Source organism: Opisthorchis viverrini, assembly GCF_000715545.1.
Source record: "Opisthorchis viverrini unplaced genomic scaffold opera_v5_276, whole genome shotgun sequence".
Lineage (NCBI taxonomy): Eukaryota > Metazoa > Platyhelminthes > Trematoda > Opisthorchiida > Opisthorchiidae > Opisthorchis > Opisthorchis viverrini.
In genome coordinates this window covers 646,117-672,302 of record NW_008751931.1, presented here as the reverse complement: position 1 = coordinate 672,302, position 26,186 = coordinate 646,117, and the positions used below count along the sequence as shown (strand labels likewise).

General features: G+C 44.6%; 3 protein-coding genes across 3 annotated transcripts in view; 2 read left to right on the top strand and 1 right to left on the bottom strand.

Moving 5' to 3' along the window:
* T265_09409 (hypothetical protein) overlaps window positions 1–7,103 on the top strand; it is a gene marked incomplete at both ends in the record, with an annotated part of 28,837 nt that extends 21,734 nt beyond the window's left edge. The window contains 2 exons of the mRNA XM_009175456.1: window positions 4,968–5,048; window positions 6,690–7,103. Of these exons, the coding sequence (XP_009173720.1) occupies window positions 4,968–5,048; window positions 6,690–6,920 (312 nt within the window). The remainder of the gene's footprint in view (window positions 1–4,967; window positions 5,049–6,689) is intronic.
* Window positions 7,104–12,448: 5,345 nt separating this feature from the next.
* The window catches only part of T265_09407 (hypothetical protein), a gene marked incomplete at both ends in the record, with an annotated part of 41,677 nt that continues 27,939 nt past the window's right edge, over window positions 12,449–26,186 (bottom strand). Inside the window, 8 exon segments of the mRNA XM_009175454.1 lie at window positions 12,449–13,036; window positions 14,415–14,778; window positions 15,345–15,646; window positions 15,749–15,970; window positions 20,481–20,925; window positions 25,111–25,587; window positions 25,645–25,788; window positions 25,802–26,053. Of these exon segments, the coding sequence (XP_009173718.1) occupies window positions 13,017–13,036; window positions 14,415–14,778; window positions 15,345–15,646; window positions 15,749–15,970; window positions 20,481–20,925; window positions 25,111–25,587; window positions 25,645–25,788; window positions 25,802–26,053 (2,226 nt within the window).
* The window catches only part of T265_09408 (hypothetical protein), a gene marked incomplete at both ends in the record, with an annotated part of 15,058 nt that continues 13,967 nt past the window's right edge, over window positions 25,096–26,186 (top strand). Inside the window, one exon of the mRNA XM_009175455.1 lies at window positions 25,096–25,160. Coding sequence (XP_009173719.1) covers window positions 25,096–25,160 — 65 coding nt within the window. The remainder of the gene's footprint in view (window positions 25,161–26,186) is intronic.

The window sequence follows — 26,186 nt, the reverse complement described above, 5'->3', positions numbered from 1 at the left end:
TCAAGCAGAATATAGGTTCGATAGAAACTCGGGAACTACACCCACCTGATGAACTCGAAGAAGTGCGACACTAGTCGTGGGGTGTCGAAGAGTTTTCAGCAGCCTTATGAGTATTCCTGTGTATTCCACCACAGGAATGATCACGCCATATTTTTACAACCTGATTGATGCAGTTGCACAATATCGGATCCGATGAAACCAGTCCACTAGGGATTGAATGCAAATAGATGTTGATACACCACTGCGTTGGGCCGAGATGGTTCAGTGGTCAAAGCGCCAATTTACTGACCTGAAGTTCCGTGGTTCGAACCCGACCTCCGCAATTCGAGTTATGCTGTCTAGGATTGGGTAACCTGGCAGTATACCCGCCCTCGTGCTTCCTTCGGGGGGCAAGGTAGATGGGCACTGAGAGGGTGTTACAGTGAATACATGTATGATGAAATTACTATGCAAAAGAGTTTGTTCATAGAGATATCCGGATTTTAGGAATCCCTACAAGCAGTAAGCCCTGTAGATGGTGTCTTTAGGAAAGGTGAACCGTGTTTAACTTAGTACTGTAGTTTTTAAGGCATTTATTCTTGCTCTGCGATAGCACTTCAGTTGCACACCCTTTAGGTCCGTACCAAGGGCAAAGGTAACGGCATGAGTGCGAGTGTCGGCAAATTTCATGACAGGAACTGTTTACGGCTAATATCTTAATCGGTTACTCGTCGGTAACATACGTAAGCGCTTAGCACGTCAACCGTCAGCACATTTCGTCATACCGTCAATAGCCACTGCAGTGTCGCACAACGATAAGAGTGGGTCTTCAGCATAATACTCATGATATCGACTTTATATTTACTCCAGTTGCGGAAAAAGATTATCGAACACTTTCTACTGTTCACTTCTGCTGAATGACGATGGTATACTGCCAACGACAAAATAACAACGCAATAGCAGTTGTCAGCTAGCAGGATTCTGCGATCTAATTTCAGCGGTGATTCCTCTGAAGTTTTTTTGCATTGTTTTCACAATAGTCGGTTTTCCTATCTTCAGTTTTGAGCCACCCGGAAGCTGGTGAAGCAATAAAATTAGAGCCTCGTCTGAGTAGTCCGGTCATCAACAAAGGGGTTCAGCGCTCTGACCTAGATCTATGGCCTTGTTGCTCCTTTTCAGATGGACCGAATTCGAGGAACATATTATGTATGTATTTGGATTATCTGTCAACCAGCATGCAAACCTCCAGATCATATTTATTCTGTTTATTTTGTATATGCAGACACATTCCGGTCCGTGAGCTGACGCCTTAGCGACCGAGCTATCTCGGGCCCAGCGAGGCCAATAGGCAGATAACGGAAGTTTAGTAATTGAGAACGGTGTTGTTAAGATTAAAAACGTGAATGACGGTACAAAACTTAGCGGGGCAAGGTAGATGGGCACTGAGAGGGTGTTACAGTGAATACATGTATGATGAAATTACTATGCAAAAGAGTTTGTTCATAGAGATATCCGGATTTTAGGAATCCCTACAAGCAGTAAGCCCTGTAGATGGTGTCTTTAGGAAAGGTGAACCGTGTTTAACTTAGTACTGTAGTTTTTAAGGCATTTATTCTTGCTCTGCGATAGCACTTCAGTTGCACACCCTTTAGGTCCGTACCAAGGGCAAAGGTAACGGCATGAGTGCGAGTGTCGGCAAATTTCATGACAGGAACTGTTTACGGCTAATATCTTAATCGGTTACTCGTCGGTAACATACGTAAGCGCTTAGCACGTCAACCGTCAGCACATTTCGTCATACCGTCAATAGCCACTGCAGTGTCGCACAACGATAAGAGTGGGTCTTCAGCATAATACTCATGATATCGACTTTATATTTACTCCAGTTGCGGAAAAAGATTATCGAACACTTTCTACTGTTCACTTCTGCTGAATGACGATGGTATACTGCCAACGACAAAATAACAACGCAATAGCAGTTGTCAGCTAGCAGGATTCTGCGATCTAATTTCAGCGGTGATTCCTCTGAAGTTTTTTTGCATTGTTTTCACAATAGTCGGTTTTCCTATCTTCAGTTTTGAGCCACCCGGAAGCTGGTGAAGCAATAAAATTAGAGCCTCGTCTGAGTAGTCCGGTCATCAACAAAGGGGTTCAGCGCTCTGACCTAGATCTATGGCCTTGTTGCTCCTTTTCAGATGGACCGAATTCGAGGAACATATTATGTATGTATTTGGATTATCTGTCAACCAGCATGCAAACCTCCAGATCATATTTATTCTGTTTATTTTGTATATGCAGACACATTCCGGTCCGTGAGCTGACGCCTTAGCGACCGAGCTATCTCGGGCCCAGCGAGGCCAATAGGCAGATAACGGAAGTTTAGTAATTGAGAACGGTGTTGTTAAGATTAAAAACGTGAATGACGGTACAAAACTTAGCGTATCTCCACCGTACTGCGTACTGTCTTCAGACTCACTGTCTTAAGACCCAGAATGATGCAATTTTTTTGCAACTTTCTCCTCACTTTTTACGCGTTGTCATTTGAGTGTATGCAAATAAGCCAACCGGAAGTGACTACTAAAATGATCCTGATCATGTTCCTAGAAGCTGATGTGGTGGCTATGCGGATATTTTACCACTGCGGGTTGGGGAAACCATCTAACGATGATAAAGCAATGGGCATCTGTACCATAATGCCACTGCTTGTCAGAACGATATCAGTGGAAACGCACTCACGTTCACAGCAATCAACCTAACTTAAAATAAGTATGCATTCCCAAATCCTACACTATGCCTGGCAGGTGTATGCGCTACCGACCGACATGGGCTTGTGCGTTTTACGCGCCATTAACTAAGACATTCATCCCGTGGTCGATGTGTTGTGCTTGCGATGTACACATAATCGCTCGGTTCACCGTGAAGGCGTTTGGTTTTGTTTTGACTGATCCAATTACCTGGTAAATTTCTTACTCAGCGATCAACACTTGAGTAGTGTCTAATCTGGTTATAGACAACTGCGGGAGTCGTCGGCTTTGCTTTCATATCAATCAGCGTCACTGTAGTGCATTTTGACCAGTTTGATTCTATGGATTCCTTTTTTATCTCTCTTTCCTTGCGAGTACCTTGTGCGTTTCACACTCGAAGCGGGAAACGTTTCCTGCGTTGTCGGTTTTTGTGTTTTTCATGCTGCGAACCAGTCAGCTGGATAATCGCGACTGGTTCTCCTACTCGATTTGGCGTAAACCGACACTGATCATAATCCCGGTGATTCAGATAGTGTGCCACCCAAACTTATGCAGTCAGTGGTGACTTATTTCCTTTTTCACTTGATGTTCAGGGTTAGCAGTAGGGAAATGCTTGGAAAACAGATGCGTAGGTAACTGGAATCAGTCCAGATTGTCAACCAACAAGTCCATCAGAAATGTTCAAGCCCATTTTCAGTTCCCATACTTTAAAGCCCCACATTATGCAATGAGAAATATTCCATCAAGGAGGGTGCTCGTTGTTTCCAGAGTTCTTAATCGATTCAGGTTCGATAATATTAGCTTAGACAGAGGCAAGTTCCATATCAAGCTATTGCGAGGAGACTGGGTTGCACGGTGAGTGGATTGCCTATCACATCGAGATTGTCACAGACTCACCGTTATCGCCAGGTCTAAACCCAATGAAATTTTTTCCTGAGGGTGAATGAAACACCAGTCCAGAGGGGAGGGGGGGTCGAAAATTCTTGAAAATTTGAATGAAAAATAACTTATGAAAGAAACTAACTCAGATATTTCCACCGCTTGCTTGGCATTATTTCCACTCACCTGGCTGAGCTACGCAATTTTTAAATGAGAGCATGGCTGGAGGTCGGTTTCAAAGAAAATACCGCTGGATTACCTGCATGTCCTACCTCTTGAGTGTTCTGTAAACAATAAATCATCGGTCAATGAAAATTGGCCTGGGATACGACCTACTGTATTTCACTTATCAAGACCTTTTTAGAATCCAGACACTGTCACCAAAGTGGTGCGTGACAATGCATCGGACAGGAAACCCAAAGAACTATTCGAATGCATTTGTGATACCCAGTAGGCCCAATTTGATTATCACACATATCTCACAATAGATGCTGGCTATAAGTCAAAACGTATAACTTTGGTGTTCTTCAAGATGCCAGGCTGCAGCCTTTATTTTCTCACCACACATTAGAGGCCTTTGGATTTTCAGCAACCCAATCGTCTTTAACTCTGTTGACTACTTTGCACACCTGAGTGGAGTCATTCGCCCTACTCAGAAGCCTGAGCAGTCCGACCTTCACTCTCTAAGCCTCCTCAAACCCCATCTAGCTCCCAGATGAGCATAAGCCACGAGTTCTTTGTTAATGACATCCACAGCTTCCCTGCCAATCTGCAAAGAGTTCCACAGTTTTCAGCCTCTAGTCCTTTCGAAAAATTCCTTGCACACTGTCTCGTCCACCCTTAACATACTGGGCTTGTATTTAATCGGACAAAATAGCTTTTTTATTCACGTAGCCTCAGACATGGTTCTGATTCGTTACGACTTCCTCGAGTTTTCCGACTGTTTACATCCGGCCCCAGTTCATCAGACAAACGAAGGAAATATTTATGGAATCTGCGCTTTTGAATAAGTGCGAAAAGCAGTGATAACCGCAACTCAGAATTTCGATTTAAAGGGGCGCTATTTTGATGTCAATCTGGGGCTTATAAAAGGTGCGGAATCGACTGTTCTAGTCTAGAAGTCTTTGTTTTAAATAGTGACAGAATTCGCTTGAGATTATGACCTCTAAGCAAAACAGACACAGCCACACTTTTGCTGTGAACCTAATCACTATTCAACTGAACGCTTGCTTCCTCGTTTTTGTTTGTTGTAAATATATGTAGATATAAAAATGTAAATATAGAATATAGATAAAGTGAAGGAAGCTATCCTATTATGTAACTGGTAAATTCACTTGAAGTGATCTTTTAGTTGTTTGTTTGCAGGGTGATCGTGAAAAGGCTTCTGCTAACAAACCATTGAGCTTAATGGACCGCGATGAAGCAGTACAATTGGCTGATGGCCAGGTAAGTGATCTGGCTTCGCGTTACTTTAGTTGGACGGGTAGCGATGATGAACTAAAGAGAAATTAAACAGCGATTGACAAGACTGAAAGCACGTCATATATAACCCTCAGCAGATACTGGCAGGCCACCCCCACGAAGGTCACTAAGCAGAACATACATGCTTTCTAGCTACGATCTTAAAAGGTATAAACAAGAATCATTGTTTTGGTTGCAGCATTCATTTAATAAGTCATACTTTTTGGTTCTATTTCTCAGTTACGCTACTATTTACCAGCTCCACTGTTTGTTGGGTGTGGTATGGGTGGGCCTTTGCAGACAACCCTGTTGGTAATCTGCGAGCAATATTGATCACCGACTTTGGACGGACCAAGATGCAAAATTTAATTTCTCTCGAACACAAGTGGTAAATTTCAGTTAAGCGGTATGCTCCTATTTGCACAAATAATGTGGAAAGTAAACGTTCACAATTCACTTACCACGCCATTTCAAGGCGGACTGTGAGAAGTCCTGTAATTTCCATGTATTCAAGGACTTGGTTCGTCAGCCACACACACACACCGTGTTCAAGCGCGATGAGCGACTTGACCGGTGCACTGAACCTTCCAGTTCCGCAGTGTGACTGTCCACATGCACCGAGGTCGGAATTCGAGTAAGTCACTTTGAAATGAAAAGGGTCATTGATCCGGTTACGTTGCATTAACGCAGGACTTTTCGGTCCAATTTAGAAAGCACACGTCGGAGTGCACGAAGACAACTTAAAAACGAAAGAGATGTAACACACTACTTATGGGGCTGCTGGAAACTCACCACCGGTTTCGTCCCTCATTGGGCTCATCACGTAAGCCTGCATGCATGACCTACTGTCCACGTCCATTGGGCGGATGGGTCACATGCGGGCTACGGAACAAACGAAGGCATGCCCTGATTGGTCAGCTAACCTGGATCGAGCATCTTCACGCTTCTTCCCCCCCCCCTCACGGAAATTCTAGCACGGATTTGTGTGGTGAACCTATAAATATGGTCATAATCAACTTCCTTTGTCTCTATAAGGGGCTGTTTGAAGCTACCCTAGCTTTTGATTTACCATAGAGGGCGGCGCAGGAAGCCATGGGCCGACACAGAGTTGCACGACCGTTTGGCAAGTCACAACATCTATCTTTGTAATTTCGGTGAACTAACAAATACCGCGAGATTGCTGAATAAGGGTACCGATAAACGGTCTCATACGTTTTTTAACAGCCAGGAGATGATCGTTCCGGTTACCTACCCACGGAATGGATATTTCTGGGTGTCCCAGCATCATTGTGATGAAATGGCCAGATGATAATATTGTATTTCCATAATACAGATGGAATACAACTCTCATTTAATTTCCGTTTGAGGGTCTTCAAAACGTCGGCAGGATTTCCTGCAACTAAAGAATGAATTCTCGTCATCTGAGCCATTTTTTCACATATACGAAGTGTTCATACCTCACGGAGATGATTGTGCACGTAGAGCTTCAATACAGTCGTCCAACAGCATGAAAAATGACTCTGAAATTCACCTAAAAAGTTCGAAAAGTCCTCTTTTGGGGTTTCATAGCTTTTCGGATTTGCCATGAATTTAATCTTTAGATAATTACTTCTTTCGTTTTTCTAGGTTGGATTCATTCGCGCCATATGTTTGCCCTGCTATTCCACAATAGTCCGTGTCTTCCCGCAAGTAAGCGCCATCGTAGATGCGGCTCAATCAAATCTGAAGCAATGGGAGGCCATATCGAAACTGTCCTACGAAGAACGAGAGCGTATACTACAACAGCAAATGGAACAGAAGTTTGCCAAAGTTGTGAGACGCACGGCCATGAACATCTCCAGTCATGCTAGAAAATAGTGTTGGTACACTGAGAGCTGCTTGCGTTTGTCTCAGCGAAACATGTGAACGGTGGAGACACCGCTGCTCGGTAAACGGACTACGCTTGACCTTTTTACCCCATTCGAACGCTGAGCTGTGTAAAAATATTACAACCAACATCTATTGGCTTCGTTCGTTCGAACGATTAATACACTCTTTTACGTACCGTTGTTCCCTTTACTTTTCTAACTGGTTCAGCGGCACACTCGAAGTGTACGCATTGTCCTGTGCAAACGGGGCGCGACTGGGTGGTATATCGCAACAAGAATGATTAAAAACGAAATGAAATCGCTAGTCCGCCTTTAACCTTAGGTCAGCTATATGATATTTGTAGAGTAGAAGTTGCAAAGATGGGCGATGAGCCACAAAAATGCATCTGGGGATAACAAGTACGATAAGCATCCTGGCGAATGATAGCATCATTGAATCAGCAGTACATTGACCGATTCTGAGATGAAACAATGGACTAGGTTTGGACCGAACAACTTGAACCATGGTGCACAACACCAAGTGGAATGGCTTATACCAACAAGCTAGTACAGTAGGGAATGCCGTGAAAGTGGAGCCTGTGTTCAAATACATTCACGTATAGAGCTACCTACTTCGAAGCAATTAGATCAGATATATTTTGGCGCCTAATCCCCTCTGGCTACGTCTTCGGTCATAATGCCACATGAATCGCAACACGATAATAAACACAATACTTGGTGAAGTGGAGTTTGAAGATTGCAATTTATAGTTGATCCTTAGCTTGTAGTGCCTAATAGCCTTCGTTCAACTTTCTGCAGATAAACAGCGCTGAGTTCGGTCGTCAAGTCAATCCACAATCAACCAAACATTCAGACTCAAGCAGTGAGGAAAAACAAAATCTTGTCATGATCTTACAGCGCAAATAATTTTTTTTACCACCAAACGCATTGTTTCTCAAGGCCTCCTTATATGATACTTAGCGAGGAACGCGGTTCGTTAGCTCTGTAGCGGTCACTTCCTTGTTGCTTCAACCAACTTCGTCTAATTTGTCTAGTACATCCGTGCTCACCAGATCACGCGACTCGTCTGTTCTGCAAACGCACGAATCACGTGACAAAACTCTGTCCCGCTTGCAACCTAGACCGACAAAGAGTCAGTTCCCGTCTCGTACGCGTCTGAAAGATTCTATGTATTATACACACCTTCCAATATATATGAGGGCACAACACAGTCGCCGCATACACATGCGCGCGCGCAGGGGACGGGAAGTCAACCAAACTCCAGAAGTCCGTGGATTACAACGGAACACGCGTAGTAGCGGAGAAAACACGGCTCCCATCCGCATTTTCACCCAGGAACTCTCACAAACGATAAGTCCCCTTTTGACTCACTCCACTTTTCGCATTGCATTTATTTTATACATGGCTCAAATAGTAACTGCAAACTACTGTCAACCAGAGTGAAAACTGTTATTAGTGCATATATACTCTGAATGACTATCACAAACTGTATACTAATAGATCAGTTTTCGCCCAATTGTTTTGGAAGGATTGCTCAAAACGGCTGATGAACAGCAATGACATAGCAAATTTCCAAAACGAAAAGCTGCGACCAAGGGAAATGGTTGTGTACGGGCTACAAGAGACGCACAAACTAGGCTGCCCACTACGCCCCATGCTCAACTTGAGCACTTCGCCTTAGCATGCAGCTGCTCGTTGGTCGAAGGAAGTGCTTGGACTTGACCAGAAACGACAGTGACCGTTGGAGTTCGTCGATTGCATGTGCAAGGCGAATTCTAATAACAAGAGGACGAGTTCCTAGGATATTTCGTACTTTTTTACCCAAGTACTCCTACCGAAACTAATGAATTTACCCGCGGTTTCATCAGCCTAACGAATATAACCTTACTTACTTTAGTTGGTGAAGGATTGCTTTAGAGGTGTGTCTCTAACAAAGTTCATGTCCACTCGCTTCATCTTCGGATGAGATCGATGGAAATGATATCTCCAATTCGCCCGTCTCTGGCCGATACTTTTAAGAGTAAAAGTGAACGTGAACTTTTGAACTTGATAATCAAAGAACCCTTACTCCAAGACGCCCATTTTATCGAGTTAGGATACGAAGTTTCAAAGCTTTGTGGATATAAACCAAACTTAGTTAAGTATCTGGCAAACAGTGCCCTTTAAGTTTGTGTGGATAGCACAAGTGAAGATTTACTGACTTACAGTTCCAGTACCCTGAAAGGAAACGGGTACCCAAATAAATTCAAATTCGTGCTGGGCCATCTAAACGGGTACAAAATGAAGAGGAATCCAATTGGTTTGTAAATTGTCTCCGTCAGGCTATCATGCATAAGCTAAAGGGCTTCCGAAACCGTCACAAGAAAGCTTAGCCGTTCTCGAAGTAGAATATTTTGTACCTCACAGCTCAGATTTCACGTCCACAGTGACCGTTTGCCCGACACTAGAATCAAAGTACCAGTTCGCGACTCTTCCGTTGTTTTTCGTTAACAAATAAGTTGTGAATTACGTGGGTCGAATGCCTCTGTGCCTGTTTCAGAAAATGACCGAGCAACTTCCATCTTCTACTCAAATAGTAACTGCAAACTACTGTCAACCAGAGTGAAAACTGTTATTAGTGCATATATACTCTGAATGACTATCACAAACTGTATACTAATAGATCAGTTTTCGCCCAATTGTTTTGGAAGGATTGCTCAAAACGGCTGATGAACAGCAATGACATAGCAAATTTCCAAAACGAAAAGCTGCGACCAAGGGAAATGGTTGTGTACGGGCTACAAGAGACGCACAAACTAGGCTGCCCACTACGCCCCATGCTCAACTTGAGCACTTCGCCTTAGCATGCAGCTGCTCGTTGGTCGAAGGAAGTGCTTGGACTTGACCAGAAACGACAGTGACCGTTGGAGTTCGTCGATTGCATGTGCAAGGCGAATTCTAATAACAAGAGGACGAGTTCCTAGGATATTTCGTACTTTTTTACCCAAGTACTCCTACCGAAACTAATGAATTTACCCGCGGTTTCATCAGCCTAACGAATATAACCTTACTTACTTTAGTTGGTGAAGGATTGCTTTAGAGGTGTGTCTCTAACAAAGTTCATGTCCACTCGCTTCATCTTCGGATGAGATCGATGGAAATGATATCTCCAATTCGCCCGTCTCTGGCCGATACTTTTAAGAGTAAAAGTGAACGTGAACTTTTGAACTTGATAATCAAAGAACCCTTACTCCAAGACGCCCATTTTATCGAGTTAGGATACGAAGTTTCAAAGCTTTGTGGATATAAACCAAACTTAGTTAAGTATCTGGCAAACAGTGCCCTTTAAGTTTGTGTGGATAGCACAAGTGAAGATTTACTGACTTACAGTTCCAGTACCCTGAAAGGAAACGGGTACCCAAATAAATTCAAATTCGTGCTGGGCCATCTAAACGGGTACAAAATGAAGAGGAATCCAATTGGTTTGTAAATTGTCTCCGTCAGGCTATCATGCATAAGCTAAAGGGCTTCCGAAACCGTCACAAGAAAGCTTAGCCGTTCTCGAAGTAGAATATTTTGTACCTCACAGCTCAGATTTCACATCCACAGTGACCGTTTGCCCGACACTAGAATCAAAGTACCAGTTCGCGACTCTTCCGTTGTTTTTCGTTAACAAATAAGTTGTGAATTACGTGGGTCGAATGCCTCTGTGCCTGTTTCAGAAAATGACCGAGCAACTTCCATCTTCTAGCGTAAACCACAAAATCGAAATTTGGGAAGCGCGATCACGGCTCATTCAGTCGATAGGAATCACTGCGCCCATTCGGTCGAATCGCTCAACGTGATTTACGAAGTGCACCCAATGGCACAAAGGTCATCTGTCGGAACGCATTCGCAACGGTTGCAGTGACCACCATTAGGCAAAGCCAGAAATGTGAAAGCTGTCTAAGCCAAGCAATCACTTCTCTCCGATTAACCCGCGGAGATATAGCTGAATCCGTTTTTGATAACTCTACACGGTATCTCTGCACATCAGTGTGTTATATTTCAAATTTTAAAGTGGGATCTTACCAGAAAAACATTTTCTCTCAAACCTCACGTTGTATTCGACAGAACTTATTGCACCATTTAATATTATTTGCAGGTGATTTTGGGATTGGTAGAATGTGCTCTGAAGCAAATGTAGTGACTATGATTCCAAAATAGGATACATCAAAATCGCCTGTTAAGACTTTAGTAGTGTCAATACGGACATTGCATTGATTTCTAAATATTGGTTTCTGAGGGAGACATTCGTGAGTTGAGATATAACAATCCTCATACGAAGGCTTTCTTTGCTCACACGTTTCTAACAGTGAGTCCTCTTTTGCGATAACACCTAACACGAGAGACACCCAACTGAAGATCGATGAAAATATAAATTGTATAGGGATTGGTTTGACCACTTGAATTGGCTAATACCCTGTGAGCAAACCGTGAGAGACCCACAGTTCAGTTGACCAGGCGGAAGTTGCAAGAAGTTCACAGCCCGAGATTGCTATCGATCAGCAAACAGTGATGAATGGAAAAAACGCTGTAATCTGAATTATACCACTTCCTTGCATAGTTCATTATTCAACTGATTATCGGCAGCACTATCATCTTTGATTTTCTCATACTGCAATGAGCCAACCGATTACAATAGATATCGAATGTGGCGCAGGGGTGCCAACAGCCATCCAGTCTACCCTTTTCGACATACGCCGCAGTGCTGTCTACTCACGACTATATTCGCGTTTTCTAGAAGAGGATGGTCCGCCCACAGACAGATGGACGCAGTAATGACAGAGACATCCAAAGGCCCGCACTACGGTGTTGAGACCAAGTCTGGGCTAGTTGAAAGTCCATCAATCTGCTGTAACAAAATGCATCACAAATCTCAGGCTCGTGTGCAAAACTGAAGCACCAGGTGTGTGAATACGCATAGGCTATGAGGTGTGGGGGAACCGGTAAGCAGTTTGAGCCTACACCATGTTGTGTACCCGATACATAACACTCATGGGTCGACTCCGTTATAGGTTGGGTTGAGGTGATTCCATGAGATCGGGGAAAGTGCATCTGGAGGCAGACAAGCTTCGAAGTAAACTACTAGTAATGTTAATTAATTTGACGAGTCGGACGAAGACCCTCAGTGCAATGATTGGGAAAATGACGGCCATATAGGATGAGGGCCACCAGTCCTAAATTAATTTGTTCGGGAGGTAAGTTGAGGAGTTGGGAACAGGTGCCTTCTAAGGTGATATCAAATTCGGTTCCCTTAAAATCACTGTGGTCAGTCAAATATGTACAAGATGGGTAAAGCCTCTTCGATAACCATAGTAATCAGCAAGGTAAACATTGTTGTGAACCGAGATAACTAGTTCATACACAGCGCACTAGACCAGTATCAAGTAAATTACGCTTCAATGTGCCCATATGTCGGTGAAGACAGCTGCGGGAAACGAAACCATTGCGTAACGAATGTGCAAAAAATAAATTCAAGAGGAACAATAATGTTATCTTCCGTAGTGTAATTTAGAAAAAAACAAAATATAACCATTTGATGAAACATTAAGAATGGGTGGAAACGGGCAAGTCGAGTACGGACCGTTGCACAAAATTGTAGAGGGAGGGTAACAGTTTTCCAGAAGGCCGAGACTGATGTGCGCATTTTGGTAAATGATATTTGATCGAAATTGTTGGAGTGGGAAACCAAGCATATAGGAAGTGTGGATAGCGGTTCTTCATTAACAAAACTTAAGCAAAGCAGGCCAATGAAAACGGGGATGGGCAACGATACAGTTCCGATCGTGGAATCTAGAGTTGATGGTGGGGCAGAATGTATAACACATCGGCGTTGAAAATACCACAATTAGAATTGAGTCCGTATTTGTGCACGAACCTAGGGACACTGGTTGCCTGAGGACAAGAAATCAGTGTTTAGAAAATTATGCCGTCACAAAAAGGTGAGTGTAAACAGGAAAGCAAAGCTTGTGATATGTATGCTGGTCACCGAAGTGCTGAACAAGGAGGACCGACAGCATGAAGGCCATCAGTTGCAGCTGTTGATTAAGACGAAGCGGTCAGCTCAGGACACGTGACGACGGTCTGCATCGAAAAAGGGAGAGGGTAAGAGACTGAAAGCTCGAGAAATTCGGACACACGCAAAGCTGTCTTGAGGTCAGAATGTCAGTTGTTTGGTGCTGAGTCTCGGAACCATTGTGTGTGGGACACATTAGCAATTGGGATCATCGACATTAGCTCGCTAACGTTGGGGATCAATGGATGATTGCTGTGGCAGCGTGTTTGGACAGGAGACAGATGATGACATCCTTGACGCAAATGTGTCAGTGTGCCCTTAAGAACACAGTGACTTAACAAGCCAATCTCGCCATCTGGGCTACGGAATCACGGGCTCTAGTTAGAAGAACGATCAGTGCACGGAAAATCGAACAGCTCAGTTACATAGGGGTCTCAAGAACGTTACAGAGCCACATAAGAGAGACACCATCCGACACCAAAGGAGTTTTGGGTCGTAAACACGGAAAGCAGATACTACCACTACGGTTACGATGTAAGCCATCGGGCTAAAAGCGCACACGGTTGACGGTAATATACATGTGACGGCTAGTAGCACGCTCTAACCATGATGTGTTCGTATACTTTAGTAAGCTGGTTAGCGTGTACCTTTAGATGACTGCATTTGAGCGCACAAAGTGGGTCCGGTGCATGCTTCAGTTGACCAGTCCAGACCAGTTCATTCAGGCTTTTTGTGGCACCGAAACAAAATAATCTTCAACACCCTGTTAGTTTAATTGAATTCACAGCCCTCACGGGTGGGAACAAGATAGACGTAGAGCTGGGACTTGTTTTAAATCCTGTTCGAGGATACAACTCACCTTAAAAAAATAACGGTGGTTGAGACCTATATTTACTTTTCGGTGAACAGTCTGTATGAGTGACTCCGCACCTTTCCGGATAGCTTACACTCACAGGTTTAACCGTTCTACCTCAGAAAAAATAATGATCCGTTGAAGTTCGCTTTCCTGTGCGTGTTGCTCGTGAAATAATGCGTACAGTGGTGGGGACTAAATGATCACTTTCCAGAAGTAGATGTAAAAACAAGCTAAATACAAAAATCTGTGGTGTAATGTAAGTGAAACAAGTAAGCCCACTAATTGTCAGAAGACAGCGGAATACAGATGTGCGGGGTAGGTGTCATCAATATCAATGAATGGGCCCATCTTTCACAGAAGGCTAACATACTATGATTAGTTCAAGCGTATCGGTAGGATTATCAAAACATGTCAGCGAACAAATAGGATAACTACATAAAAACGGCTGTTCAGCCTGTCAGCAAACACATTAGCCAGAAGATTTCCTACGGTGGGAAAACTTTCAAGTCTATCTGGAAATCACTTGTACAAAAACGAAAACAGTCTATAATTAATTAGTAGGTGACACCTTCAGGACATGCACTACTCACCCACATACTGGTCACTGACAAAGGATGACCCGGGCGAGCTAAAACAATCTCGTACTGAATCGCTCAGGGTATTGGATAACATGGAGGAATTGATCTGACTACCCGTGAACGAAGTCGAACAGCCGGTGGTGGTATGAACAGAAAACGTTGAGTGTTTTGGATGAGGTAGCGGGAAAATCCTACTAGAAACACCACTAGAGTCAGCTGTCGACCCGTTGTTTAATGGCAGGGCGATCTGTGGGACCGGAGGTGGTAAAGGCTTCATGGGTCCAGGTGGTTGGTTTGGAATCCGATGGATTGGTCGGTAGGAAGCGCCGAGAAGACTGGCTCGCTGGCCAACACGCGTAACGTCGAACAGAGTTACCTGTCCCAAGTAGAGAAGCAATGGTTAGTTAGAACACCTCGAGAGATAATGAGCTCGTCCTGTACTTGAAAGCGTGTTAACGGGCATAGGGAACACATCAAAGGGCTTGGAGGGAAACAATGACGGATATCCATACACGAACTTCAAACACCGCTTATGTTATACGATGATCTAGAAGGGTGTAAATACTCTCAAACTAAACAGAGTTTAGCTTTAAATTGGAACGACGTGGAGCCTAATTATAATAATTCGACATGAGAAACACTATCTAACGTAGGTAACGAATAATATAGGCTGCTTTACAAGATTCCGAAACAAAGATGGAACCAACAAGCTTATGAGGTTGGAAAGAGACCACACAATCATGACCTCAGTCAAACCGAATCATGCAGTGAAGAAGAGTCATAAAAACACTCAGAACAACTGGTCGTATTCGCGTTCTTAGTACAAGCGGGATGAAGAATAGTCTAAACAATAGAGTCCCATCTAATACTTAGACAGGGTGGAGAAGTTTGAGCATGGATAGACGAAAAATGCGGGAGGAGAAGTAAACGACAAGAACTCACCTGTCCTGGGGCGAGTTGGTAGACACCAAGTGACGGTGCTGTTACCGACTGAGCATGTGAGAAATCCACGGTACCGGGTTCTGAAAACATCACAGAACTCACAGCTACTACATCATTTGAATCCAACACATGGAAAGTATCCTTTCGTGACAAATGGGGCATACTGAGGACGACAGCTTGTCCCCCGACATTAGTGAATACGAACGAGAATTCCGACCAACACAGGTCACCTTGTGTACCGAAGTGATTCGGAGTTGAGGCTGTACTGGCTCCAGAACGATCCAAGTCGCCAAAAGCCGAATCTATATGGAGATGCGAGAGACAATTAAGTAATATGTGCCGCACAATCAAGGTGGAAGAACACGCTCACAAAGAGGCGGATCATGAAGGCAGAGATGACGTACCATCTCCTACTTTGTCCACAGAACCTCGACGCGACCTGTCGCTTATTCGAAAGGAGACAACTGTGCCAGCTTTGATACGGTAGCCGTCCTTGGCTGTAATACGCGCTTTGAAGCGGAGGCGAAGTGCAGGTAGGGTGAACAACCGCACTTGTTCCTCACTAACAACCAGCAAGTTGGGCGGAACAGTAGCGTGATTGGAGAGGTTTGAATGAAAGTATAGAGCTGTGGGAATAAACCGATCGGATCAATGTCAATATATTATTATACTTATTAATAGTGGTGCGAGAAAAGCGCGGCCCTTTTTTCATCCTAAAAATATGGCGTTGTTGCAAATCAAAAGATGATTAAACGGAATGTTGAAAACCGCTAATTTGTGCAGCTTCTCTTGAATTAGGTAGAGAATACTACACACGGGAAACACCACACAACTGTAATAAACGAATTCAAAGTAGGCGATTGCATACCCACCTTAAATTGCTTGCCATATTCGTCAGCCCACATAAAATTTCTCTTCCAGTTGAATAATAATTGAGTCAACTACAGAACCTTATTCATCCAAAATTGGAAATGTGGGTGGTGGTTGTCGGAAAAGCTAATACTGCTGCCTTTCGAGAATCACCTCTGTACTAAAGTTCCTGTCAAAATTTGAACATGCCGTGAACAGAGGTTGACAGAACAAGCAAAAGTTCACCAGCCAGGCGCGCAGAGATATGTTGGGTAAAATACCTTCCCAACCGGACTAGATTTCTCGAATAGCTGGAGACGAAAGAAGTCTCAGGACAGATTTGAGAAATTCGTTGGTAAATTCAGATGTTTTGGGGAAATGCGCTTTAAAACTGAACTCGTTACAATCGCGACCTATTGGAAATACAAATTCTGATTCAAAATGGATTAAACTCAATTTGATTCATTGGTAAATATTCCAGCCATAAAGGTGAACAACGGGAAGTGTCCATTCTATTCATTATATCATCGGTGCATCGTAGCGGCAACGTTAGGAAAGCGGCTCAGGTCGGTGACTCGCCGATGTCATACACAACCCACCTGAAAGGTAGGTGGTGTTAAAGCTACATGACGATGAGCACGAATCAGCTGCTTCCAAAATACTATTGACTGTTTAGAAGGATGATAGAATTTCGCGTTGCACCGATGGTCGTAGGTTTGTTCGCACCAGCGACCAGTCCAACAAGCATACGAACGACGAAAATGTTTGTCTTCGAGTGACTGTTATATGAAAAACCCATCGGGACATTTGAGGAAGTCAGATGGATTTACTCAAAAGGCTGAAGCAGATCACTACTACAGAGTCCTTGGAAGAACAACAAGCGATGGCGGCTGCGAGCGCCTTTAATTACAATGTCAAAAAGGAACGGCATTGAAAAAACGATAAGCAATAAAGCAAAATAAACTGAAGATTTCAGACCTGATCTGGCTAACCGGTGAGAAGTCTCCTAGAAGGTTACGGAAATGTGATATTACTGCAGATCCGTTCACTTTGTCTTCAGCACACATTGTCTTGATTCCTTACAGGAATCAAAGTATTAGAGACTAACGCTCATCTCATGTAATGAAGCCTCGGGAGTCAGAAAAATTTCGGGGCTACAAGATGGGTTGAATCAAGCACACACATGCTTGCAGACGAGCCAATCGAGATGTTGGATACATTTATCAACCTGTGTGCTCGTACGAGTTCCGGTGGACTGGCTGGAGACAAGATAACTTCTCGGATTGGAAGAGCCAGGACAGTTTTTCCAACCTCCGACACTTACGGCACCGACGTGATATCAATTTATCTATCAAGGGTAGAGTATACACTAGGGCAGTGCAATCCACTGCTTTATGGATCAGAAACGTGGCCTCTATGTGCGGAGGACTACGGAAGCCACTGGTGTTTGACCATCGGTGTCTTCGGAGCATTGTCTGGATTTAGTGGGAACATCGGAATGGTAATGCTGAGTTAGGACAGACGGTTTTGATAGAAGCTTTCCCATGACGGATGAGTTACTAATGTTCCATAAATTAAGCTTTGAAGCAGCAGTTTTGGACACTGATATCATCCGTCGATCATGATGAGATTACGCTGGTTAGGACATGTACTCTGCATGCCAGAAGGTAGTTTCAGAGTACTTTTCACCCAGCCATGTACTGAGTGGAAGCAGCCGAGAGGTGGACAGTGTATGACTTGGCAACGACGTATAAAAACACTAGCCAATAAACTCAATTGGGTTGAAAACTACCGCCTACCTGAGTCGAGATCCCGGGGCTCAACTCAACAATGTTTAATGATGCTGGCGGACAAGGCTGAATCACGCAGTCGGTGGTGCTTGCGCACCAAAGCCGTCACCCTCAATGCTTAACCACCCAGTTTCCAAAACCAACTGATTATACCATATGCTTGGCCACTCACTCTGCTCTCCCGTTTCCCGGTGATCGAAATAGTAGCAATTAGAAGCAACATACACTTTGTACACTGTTTGTAGCTGATAAGCTGACTGACTGTATTGACTCATGTTGCCAAGTAGACAGAGCCACAGTGACTGTGACAACTGTACCCTACAGCCTTCAGAATGGCTACAGTTTGCTAAGTACTGACCGCACGTTCGCAAATTATGTGTACCTGAACCGAAATGTTTAAGAACTAAACCCAAACCAGGCCTCAAATACTCTTCGTCACAGTCCTGTTGTGTGTGCCAATAGTAATTTATCTGCTAGCCAATACTCAGTACAGATGTCCCGATAGATTTCTTTTCTAACTTCGGGTCTGCATGAGGTCGAATAGCAGCGAAGGCCGGCTATGTGAAATCCGAAAAAATTTACCGGATCCCACATTCTGCATTTGAAATAATTGAGTATGGTGTGGATTCTGCAACCGTAAGGTCTTGGCAGAATTTATCGAAGACAGTCTAGGTAAAATGCCAAATTGTGCGACCATTCCAACTGGACTCGGAGTCCGCCTTACGGAAGAAAGCGGCATTCGCTCGGGGGATTTAAAACCCTATGCTCCCATAATCCATTCGGTCAGGATTGCGAGAAGCTAAACAATGCGGAGCACCAGGAATTCGAGTGATCTCTTCAACCACGTGAAGCAGAACATTTTGAACACAATATTCGCTGAAGCCGTTTGAACAACAGTGCTCGATTGATTGCTACGCAAGATAGGTTTGTGTTATGTTGCAGAGTAATGAACAGGCAACTTGCGCTTTGCTTGTAACTTGTTTCAATCACGTCCCGAAAAATCGATTAGGGTGTTTTACTGACTACACATCTGATAAGCTATGTAAATAAGGCTCTGTTTGGCCTAAGAACCGCCTACGTACGTGTAGCCGACTCAATACAGGGAGCTGCAGTTTGAATGCTGGGCACCGGTGAATGCTGGTTTACGGTATACATTAGTTAACCGACGACATTACAAATTGAGTTTTGTGGGGAATTCGTGCATAGAGAGACTAGACCTGTAATACCCGAGAATCGAATAATGCGATTACAATGTTGGTCGGACATTGGTGCTGTGTTGGATACATGCACCGGCGTCTCGCAGTCAAAGGTCTGATCCCCTGTTGTGCCAAGTAGCCTACATACAGGTGATGACCACAACCCCTCCCCCCGAAAAACACAGCACTGACCTGTCATTCAGGTACGGTGTCACATAAAATAGGCCATGAGAAATGGAACATCCGCAATAAGTAAATGGACCAGATTTGCCAAAAGGAAAAGTGTGGTGGGTAATATGTATATGTGTAATCAGAACAGTGCGCTTAATGGCCCACTTTGTTGTACTAATAAGAATAAGGGGAAGGGGTGGGCACTTATCGAAGGGACAAAGCATAACTAGTAGAGAAAGACTGTTGACTTCAAGAAGGATCAATACGTGGTGTGAAAATATCGCTTTCCCATCATTGATATTGCAAACTTTTCGGGTGGCTTCACATCACAAATGTGGTACCCGCTAAGTGCCAACGAATTAAGCTCGGACTCAGCGGATCCATGTAGAATCAACCCATTCTCTACCCGTGCAGAAAATTGCCAATACTGCGTTGAACATCATTATCGAATCTCACGGGTTCAAATAATCAGCAAAACAACCCTCATATCGTTGAAAGTGCCCAAAGGGTAGTTGACGGGTGATTTGCAAGACCGCAGATGTGAAGCTCGAATAAGACAAAATTAAAACCACAAAGCGGACTGCTGAAGGAGCTTCCATCAATGTTACCGGTAGTATCATATTACGAAAGAACCAACTAAAGGGAGTTGCTGATCAACAAAAATACGGGTAGATGAGTGAAATAACCCATTTTCAAACTGAATGCGCCGCTCAAAGACAACCTCAAGTTTCGATTGACATTGAAATTCGAAATACTGCAGTATAACTTCCGACATAACATATTTCGACAGTCCACTACGAGTTTTGCACTTCTTAGGCGAATAATATCCCCTGAGTCTTCAGTCAGCACCAACGCAATTTGCAACTTACCGTACTTCACCAGTTGCGTATAATTTGGTTTTCAAGTAGAACAGAAGGTATGCGTTATATGTTACATACGGAGAGATCCCCAAACAACTAAGCCTTTGGGCAATAATATTCGTGTTTCCTAATCAAATTTGTTACGCAATTCAAAGAATGCGGATTATTCGCCAGGTGGCAAACGCGGACTGATCAATCAACCAGAGCACTTCAGTGACCAGATCTAATGTTACAAGAAGCTTAATTGTATGGAAAAACCTCAATACGTACCAGAACTTGGAAGGGGATGATTTGATTTGCCATCCACTAGACGAAGGTTGAGGATAGGTGCACGGTGTTGCAGGATGAGCTGTTTCGCCAGTTGCATGCGAAACACAGTTGGAGGCTGCGAAGACTGCAGGCTTCGGTCAGCGAACAGTGCGTAGGCCTTGACAATACCGGCTTTGGTGCCCACAAACAAGGATCCGATTGGTTGATTGGCCGTTTGTGAGGCAGAGGACGATGAAGAGAACCGGAACAACGGAGGACCGTAGACAAAATAGGAAACAATGGCGACACTAGCTGAGTCAGTGGGGCGATCACAGATTTCGCGCTCGATACCAACAGGTGGAAGACCAGAAGAGCTAAATTCAGGTGGATCATTCATACCTATCGCACGGAGTTCGGCGTCTTCAAGAGGACCACTGTCAATGTTCCGACCAATACCACGAGTGTTCTGAGTAAAAAGAATAAACAAAAGTATTACTGAAGAAAAGTCGAGCAGCCAAGCACTTCATAAGTAAAAAACAAATAATGGCTGGGTAGGCTCCAGAACAGAATTTATAGCGGAATTAGTCCCGTATCCTCTGAACCTTGTAATCATGAAAAGTACACAAGGAGGGTAGGCGGAATTCCGCACGGATCCCGCCTTACCGCTCGCAGTCGGGATGGAAGAGCCTATCCTGCGCAAGACTTGCCAAAAGTTCGGGACGCTTGCCGGTCCAGCATCAAGACGATATCTGACTGGTCGCAAGTCTGGACCCAACAGCCAATCACGACTCAGTATTGACCGAATGCCTGCCGCCAATGGCGCATCCAGGAGGCGTCAGAATTTCCAGAATGTTGTCGCCGCATACATACGATGCGTTCTACAAATGTTTTTGACCTGCCGTTACTTCAATTTGAAAGTACGGTGTGCTGCAACCGACGATACCAGCGAAACGTGATGGTTCGAAAAACACCTGTCGGTCCATTCGATCATCTACAAAAATTCTAATATGGTTGATAGTACATGTTCATCGCGCAACATTCTTCAACCATTTTATGAAACTCGTTTAAGGATAAGTTCCCACAAACGGTGTAAACTTTTCCAGTGAACAATGCACGACACAATTCCATCCACCGGCAAGATTGGTCAACTTAAATTTTCAGATTAAGCTTTATCACGAATAATGCCAAATTTTTGTGGTTTTGAGAGTCATAAAGCTTGTCAGTTCGTAGTTACTGGAAGCTTTACCCGCAAAAATGAATATGGGATAGTCACCTTGGTTGAAGGACAGTCTGATGAAGCCTAATTTGCGCCGATCAGCACCACTGGGTTTCACTTGCACTGGAAATTGGTCAAGAAGTTGCGTCAGTCGTCATCGCCATCGACAGCATAACACCAGTGTTTAACACTGACGCTTCACTGCCGTACAACCATGATTTATTCGAAAGCCTTGTTGTGAAGAAAGGAATAAAAATGGACGAGGATAGGACTTATTGCTAGCCTACCATAATCATTACCAAGTGCCTCAGGCAATGTTGATAGAAACTGACAAGAACGCCATTACTTGAAGCGTCTCCAACCAGATCCAGTGAGCCTGACGCAGTCCTCAGCCTGGAAGGCAAATCGTACCGACAGAACCCAGAGCTTCGTAATCTCTTTCACAATCTGCTTCCACCAATCTGAATTGGGCACGCACAAAAGCGCTCTCTGTGGCAAACGATGGTTCGTCATGCGCAATACATGGCCAAACCAAAGCAGCTCCAGGTGCTGGATATATTCGTCAATGAAAGCCCAAGACACCAACCCACACGAGCAATGGTTCCGAGACAACGGTTGAAAAGACCTGAAGACAAGTTTCGCGCTATGCCTCACAGCCATACAACAGAGCAGCCCGCACTATAGCCTGATACACACGTCCCTTGAGATTCAGATATATACCACTTTGAAGCCCTGTGGCGTCAAACACACACACACACACAAACACGTGCTGCCGCAACGGCCTCTGGATCGACAGACGTGCAAGTGGGTAGTGGTGGGGCACTTAGCTAAACCACTGTGCTGGAATCTTGAATTCTTGTTTCTGATACACAATACATCAATATCGAACGAGTCCAGTGTGAGAGCAGGAGCAGCTGGTTGCCCTGCTTGCTTCAGACTGCGAACATTACAAACAGCCTCACAGAGTGGTTATCAAGGCTCGAAGATTGATTTCGAGCTGCTTGAGGATGTGAGCACTGGAGGACGCGTTGTGAAAACGGACGCAGGACGAACGGAGTTACCAGTCCTAACTGACGGGTCACAAGGAGGGAGATATTATGCCTACAACCATTGATTAACCTGGTGTGAGTGTTTCACGGACACCCTCCAGCATAGCTCAGTTGGTCCGTGGTCCACAGACTGTCACACCACGGTAACGTCCAACCTTACCGCGACGGGCAAAATTGAGTAGAACTAAATCGGTACCGAGAGAACAACAGAGAAGAAGGGAGAATTTGGCTTCGTAGGGGGGTGATCCGCTTCTTAAGACGGGGGGGGGGGGGGATATTAAATGACAGTTAAAAGATAACGCCGTTGTGGCTCTCATTAAAACAACTGTTCGGACGGGTTGGCGTAGTGGACGACCTCATACCTGGGGTTCCAACAACAGGTAACATGAACAGGAGGAAGCACTTGTGAGCGTAGAACCGTCAACCTCCTGCTTACCGAACGGGTGCTCCGTCGACTGCGTTAACGAGGACGCTTACCGTCCGTCGTGCTCGTGCACCACACCTCCAAAGACTGACGTGCCACAACTCCGCCAAATAACATACCATACTTGCCATCAGTTCGGGCCAGCTCCCGGGGATAGTTTTTCGTTCACGCTACGTGTATTCGAACCGCTGAATTCAAGACCTACCCATTTCCCTTCTAACTTCGAACACTTTACACCAATGTTTTTGAGTGGCAATGCCCGATCTATAGTGTAAGTCACAGAAGGGTCTCACCAGTGGTACTGACAGATGTCAACTGTTCATTCTAGTGGATAGAGACGTGGCGAATCAGATGTGAAGTTTGGACAGATGAGCGTGACGGATAGCAAGCGTCGGTAGAGCAGCAGTCGGGTATGAATACTCTCATTTCAGCATCGGCCAAACCTCCTACTACTTTCTGAAGGTTTCAACGGTTTCGGCAGTGTTATGCAACTCGGTTTCCAGGTCAACTTCTACAGAGAACCCTTTAAAGTACGCGGGAAATAGTTGTCAGTCTAACGACTTTTCAGTGCAATCGCGGCTCGAAACGATGGTTGCGATCAACTTGGAACGACACCATATTAAACTTTGAAGCCTACCGAACGAGCAGTTCTATTATACCCTCCCAATACACGCTGATAATTTAACTGGTTTCGTGACAACGATGCGTAAAAAGGGGAAGTGATTCATGGGAAGAACCTAAAGCAAAAGTAACAGAGGTGTTGGGGTAAGCTCACTGAGAAAGGAACGCGCGCGCTGAGTGACCAAAAACCCATCCGGCGCAAATCGAGAACCAGTCACGCCAAAAGCATATATTTTGGTTGATCTACGGAAGTCTGCTTTTCAACAAAATTAGACACTGAGGGACGGAGGTAGAGTCACATTCTGTCGTTCTAGTGCGAAAAGTGCAGCAACGTTAGAAACAGTTTACTTTTCTATGCCTATTTTCATGCAAGCTGTGGTAGACGATTGAATATGGTATAACAATGGTTGAACTCAATATTACTTGGAATACAGATCAGCGGTAGACTCACACACAGTTAAACCGGTGAGTCGTACAATTGTCCCAGAGGAGCGTGAAACTTCAATAGAATTGCCCCGGACGGATGACAGAAGAACCAACTGGACAACAAATGCGCTAATTTTTATTGATTACAATTGGAACACACCAGCCAAGCATACTGACCACATGTTAAGTGGTAGCATCGACCAGTCACAACGTCAGGAGTGGCTTGTGAACCACATTTCCTCAGTCTATTCCCCAGGGTTGAGTTTGAGGTCGCTTAGTCAGTCAACGCGACGAACAGCGCGCGGGTCACTGAAGTTTACTTTTGATACACGAAGAATAACGACGTCACACCAAACTTGGGAAAACACGAAGGAGCCCAGCTATCGTGTTTCTTTCATACCGCACTTTTGATATGCATCAAAAGGATGCTGCAGGAGAACGACTTTTCAGACGCGCAAATGTTCGACGCTGGATTGATGGGGAAATGCATACACTAACGAAAGCAATCCATGGGTTCTGTTGAGTAGAATCTTACAAATCCAGTCATAGGAAAGACTTCCGGGAAGATGTAGAAACCTGGAGAGATGTGATTCAGTCATAAATAGCAAACATCGTTTGTTTTTACAACACGGTGGTTGTATTCATAATCCATCTATGCTAGTTCTATTATTTTCACTTCCTCGGATACATTATTCTCAACCAGTAGATTCAGACATGTCCGGATTCAAGCCTAGATATACGAACAGTATAACGCCAAGTTCAGTTGTCAAAATGTTAATTACCATTACCCAGTACTCGGAGCACTGGAAAATTAACAGTAATTCGAGCAGCAGGGTAACTGTGTATCACGGCACTGAAGAATAGTAAAAAGCTGCAGTATGAATTCAAATCAAAACAAATATGCATAGCGCTGACCTGTGTGACAGTTCGACGAACACCAGCTCTACTGAGATTGGTCGTCGCCGGTACTTCATTGGTTGCTCGCTTGGTTGAACGCATTCGTTTGAGACGTCGAAACGAGTCACGCAGACTCTTCTTGAGTTCTCGTGTGCGACGTCGTGCCCATCCCTCTCCGGCCGCAGCCTCCTGTAAGGCTTCATAGTTGTCCGGTAGGGTACTTTCAGCAATGAGCAGTTGTGTGGGCCCAGCTTTCCATGGAGTGGAAGGTTCTGAGGGGGGGACATTAGGTGGTGGTAAGTAGACAACACCATAACCATGCGGTGTGCCTACAGCGACCATAACCCCCGGGTTGGGGGAACTGAGAGGATTCTGTGGTTTCGCTGCTGATGTTTGCTGTCGAATCTCGGAAAAGCTCAGCGCCGTACACCGAGCCGGTGGTTGAGCCAAAATAACTCCAATCGGTTGAAGTTGAGCAGGTGATTGGTCGTCGTACTTCATTGGTTGCTCGCTTGGTTGAACGCATTCGTTTGAGACGTCGAAACGAGTCACGCAGACTCTTCTTGAGTTCTCGTGTGCGACGTCGTGCCCATCCCTCTCCGGCCGCAGCCTCCTGTAAGGCTTCATAGTTGTCCGGTAGGGTACTTTCAGCAATGAGCAGTTGTGTGGGCCCAGCTTTCCATGGAGTGGAAGGTTCTGAGGGGGGGACATTAGGTGGTGGTAAGTAGACAACACCATAACCATGCGGTGTGCCTACAGCGACCATAACCCCCGGGTTGGGGGAACTGAGAGGATTCTGTGGTTTCGCTGCTGATGTTTGCTGTCGAATCTCGGAAAAGCTCAGCGCCGTACACCGAGCCGGTGGTTGAGCCAAAATAACTCCAATCGGTTGAAGTTGAGCAGGTGGCTTCGTTGTTTGTTGTGGGCCGAGAATCGCGCCAAGTTCAACGCCAGCACGAAGCTATCAAAATAATGCAAAAAATTAACAATCAACATCCCCGACCAGGTGCCATAAAAACAATATACTGATGCTGATATATATATATATATATATATATATATATATATCATGTTTCTATCTTCCGCACAGGAAT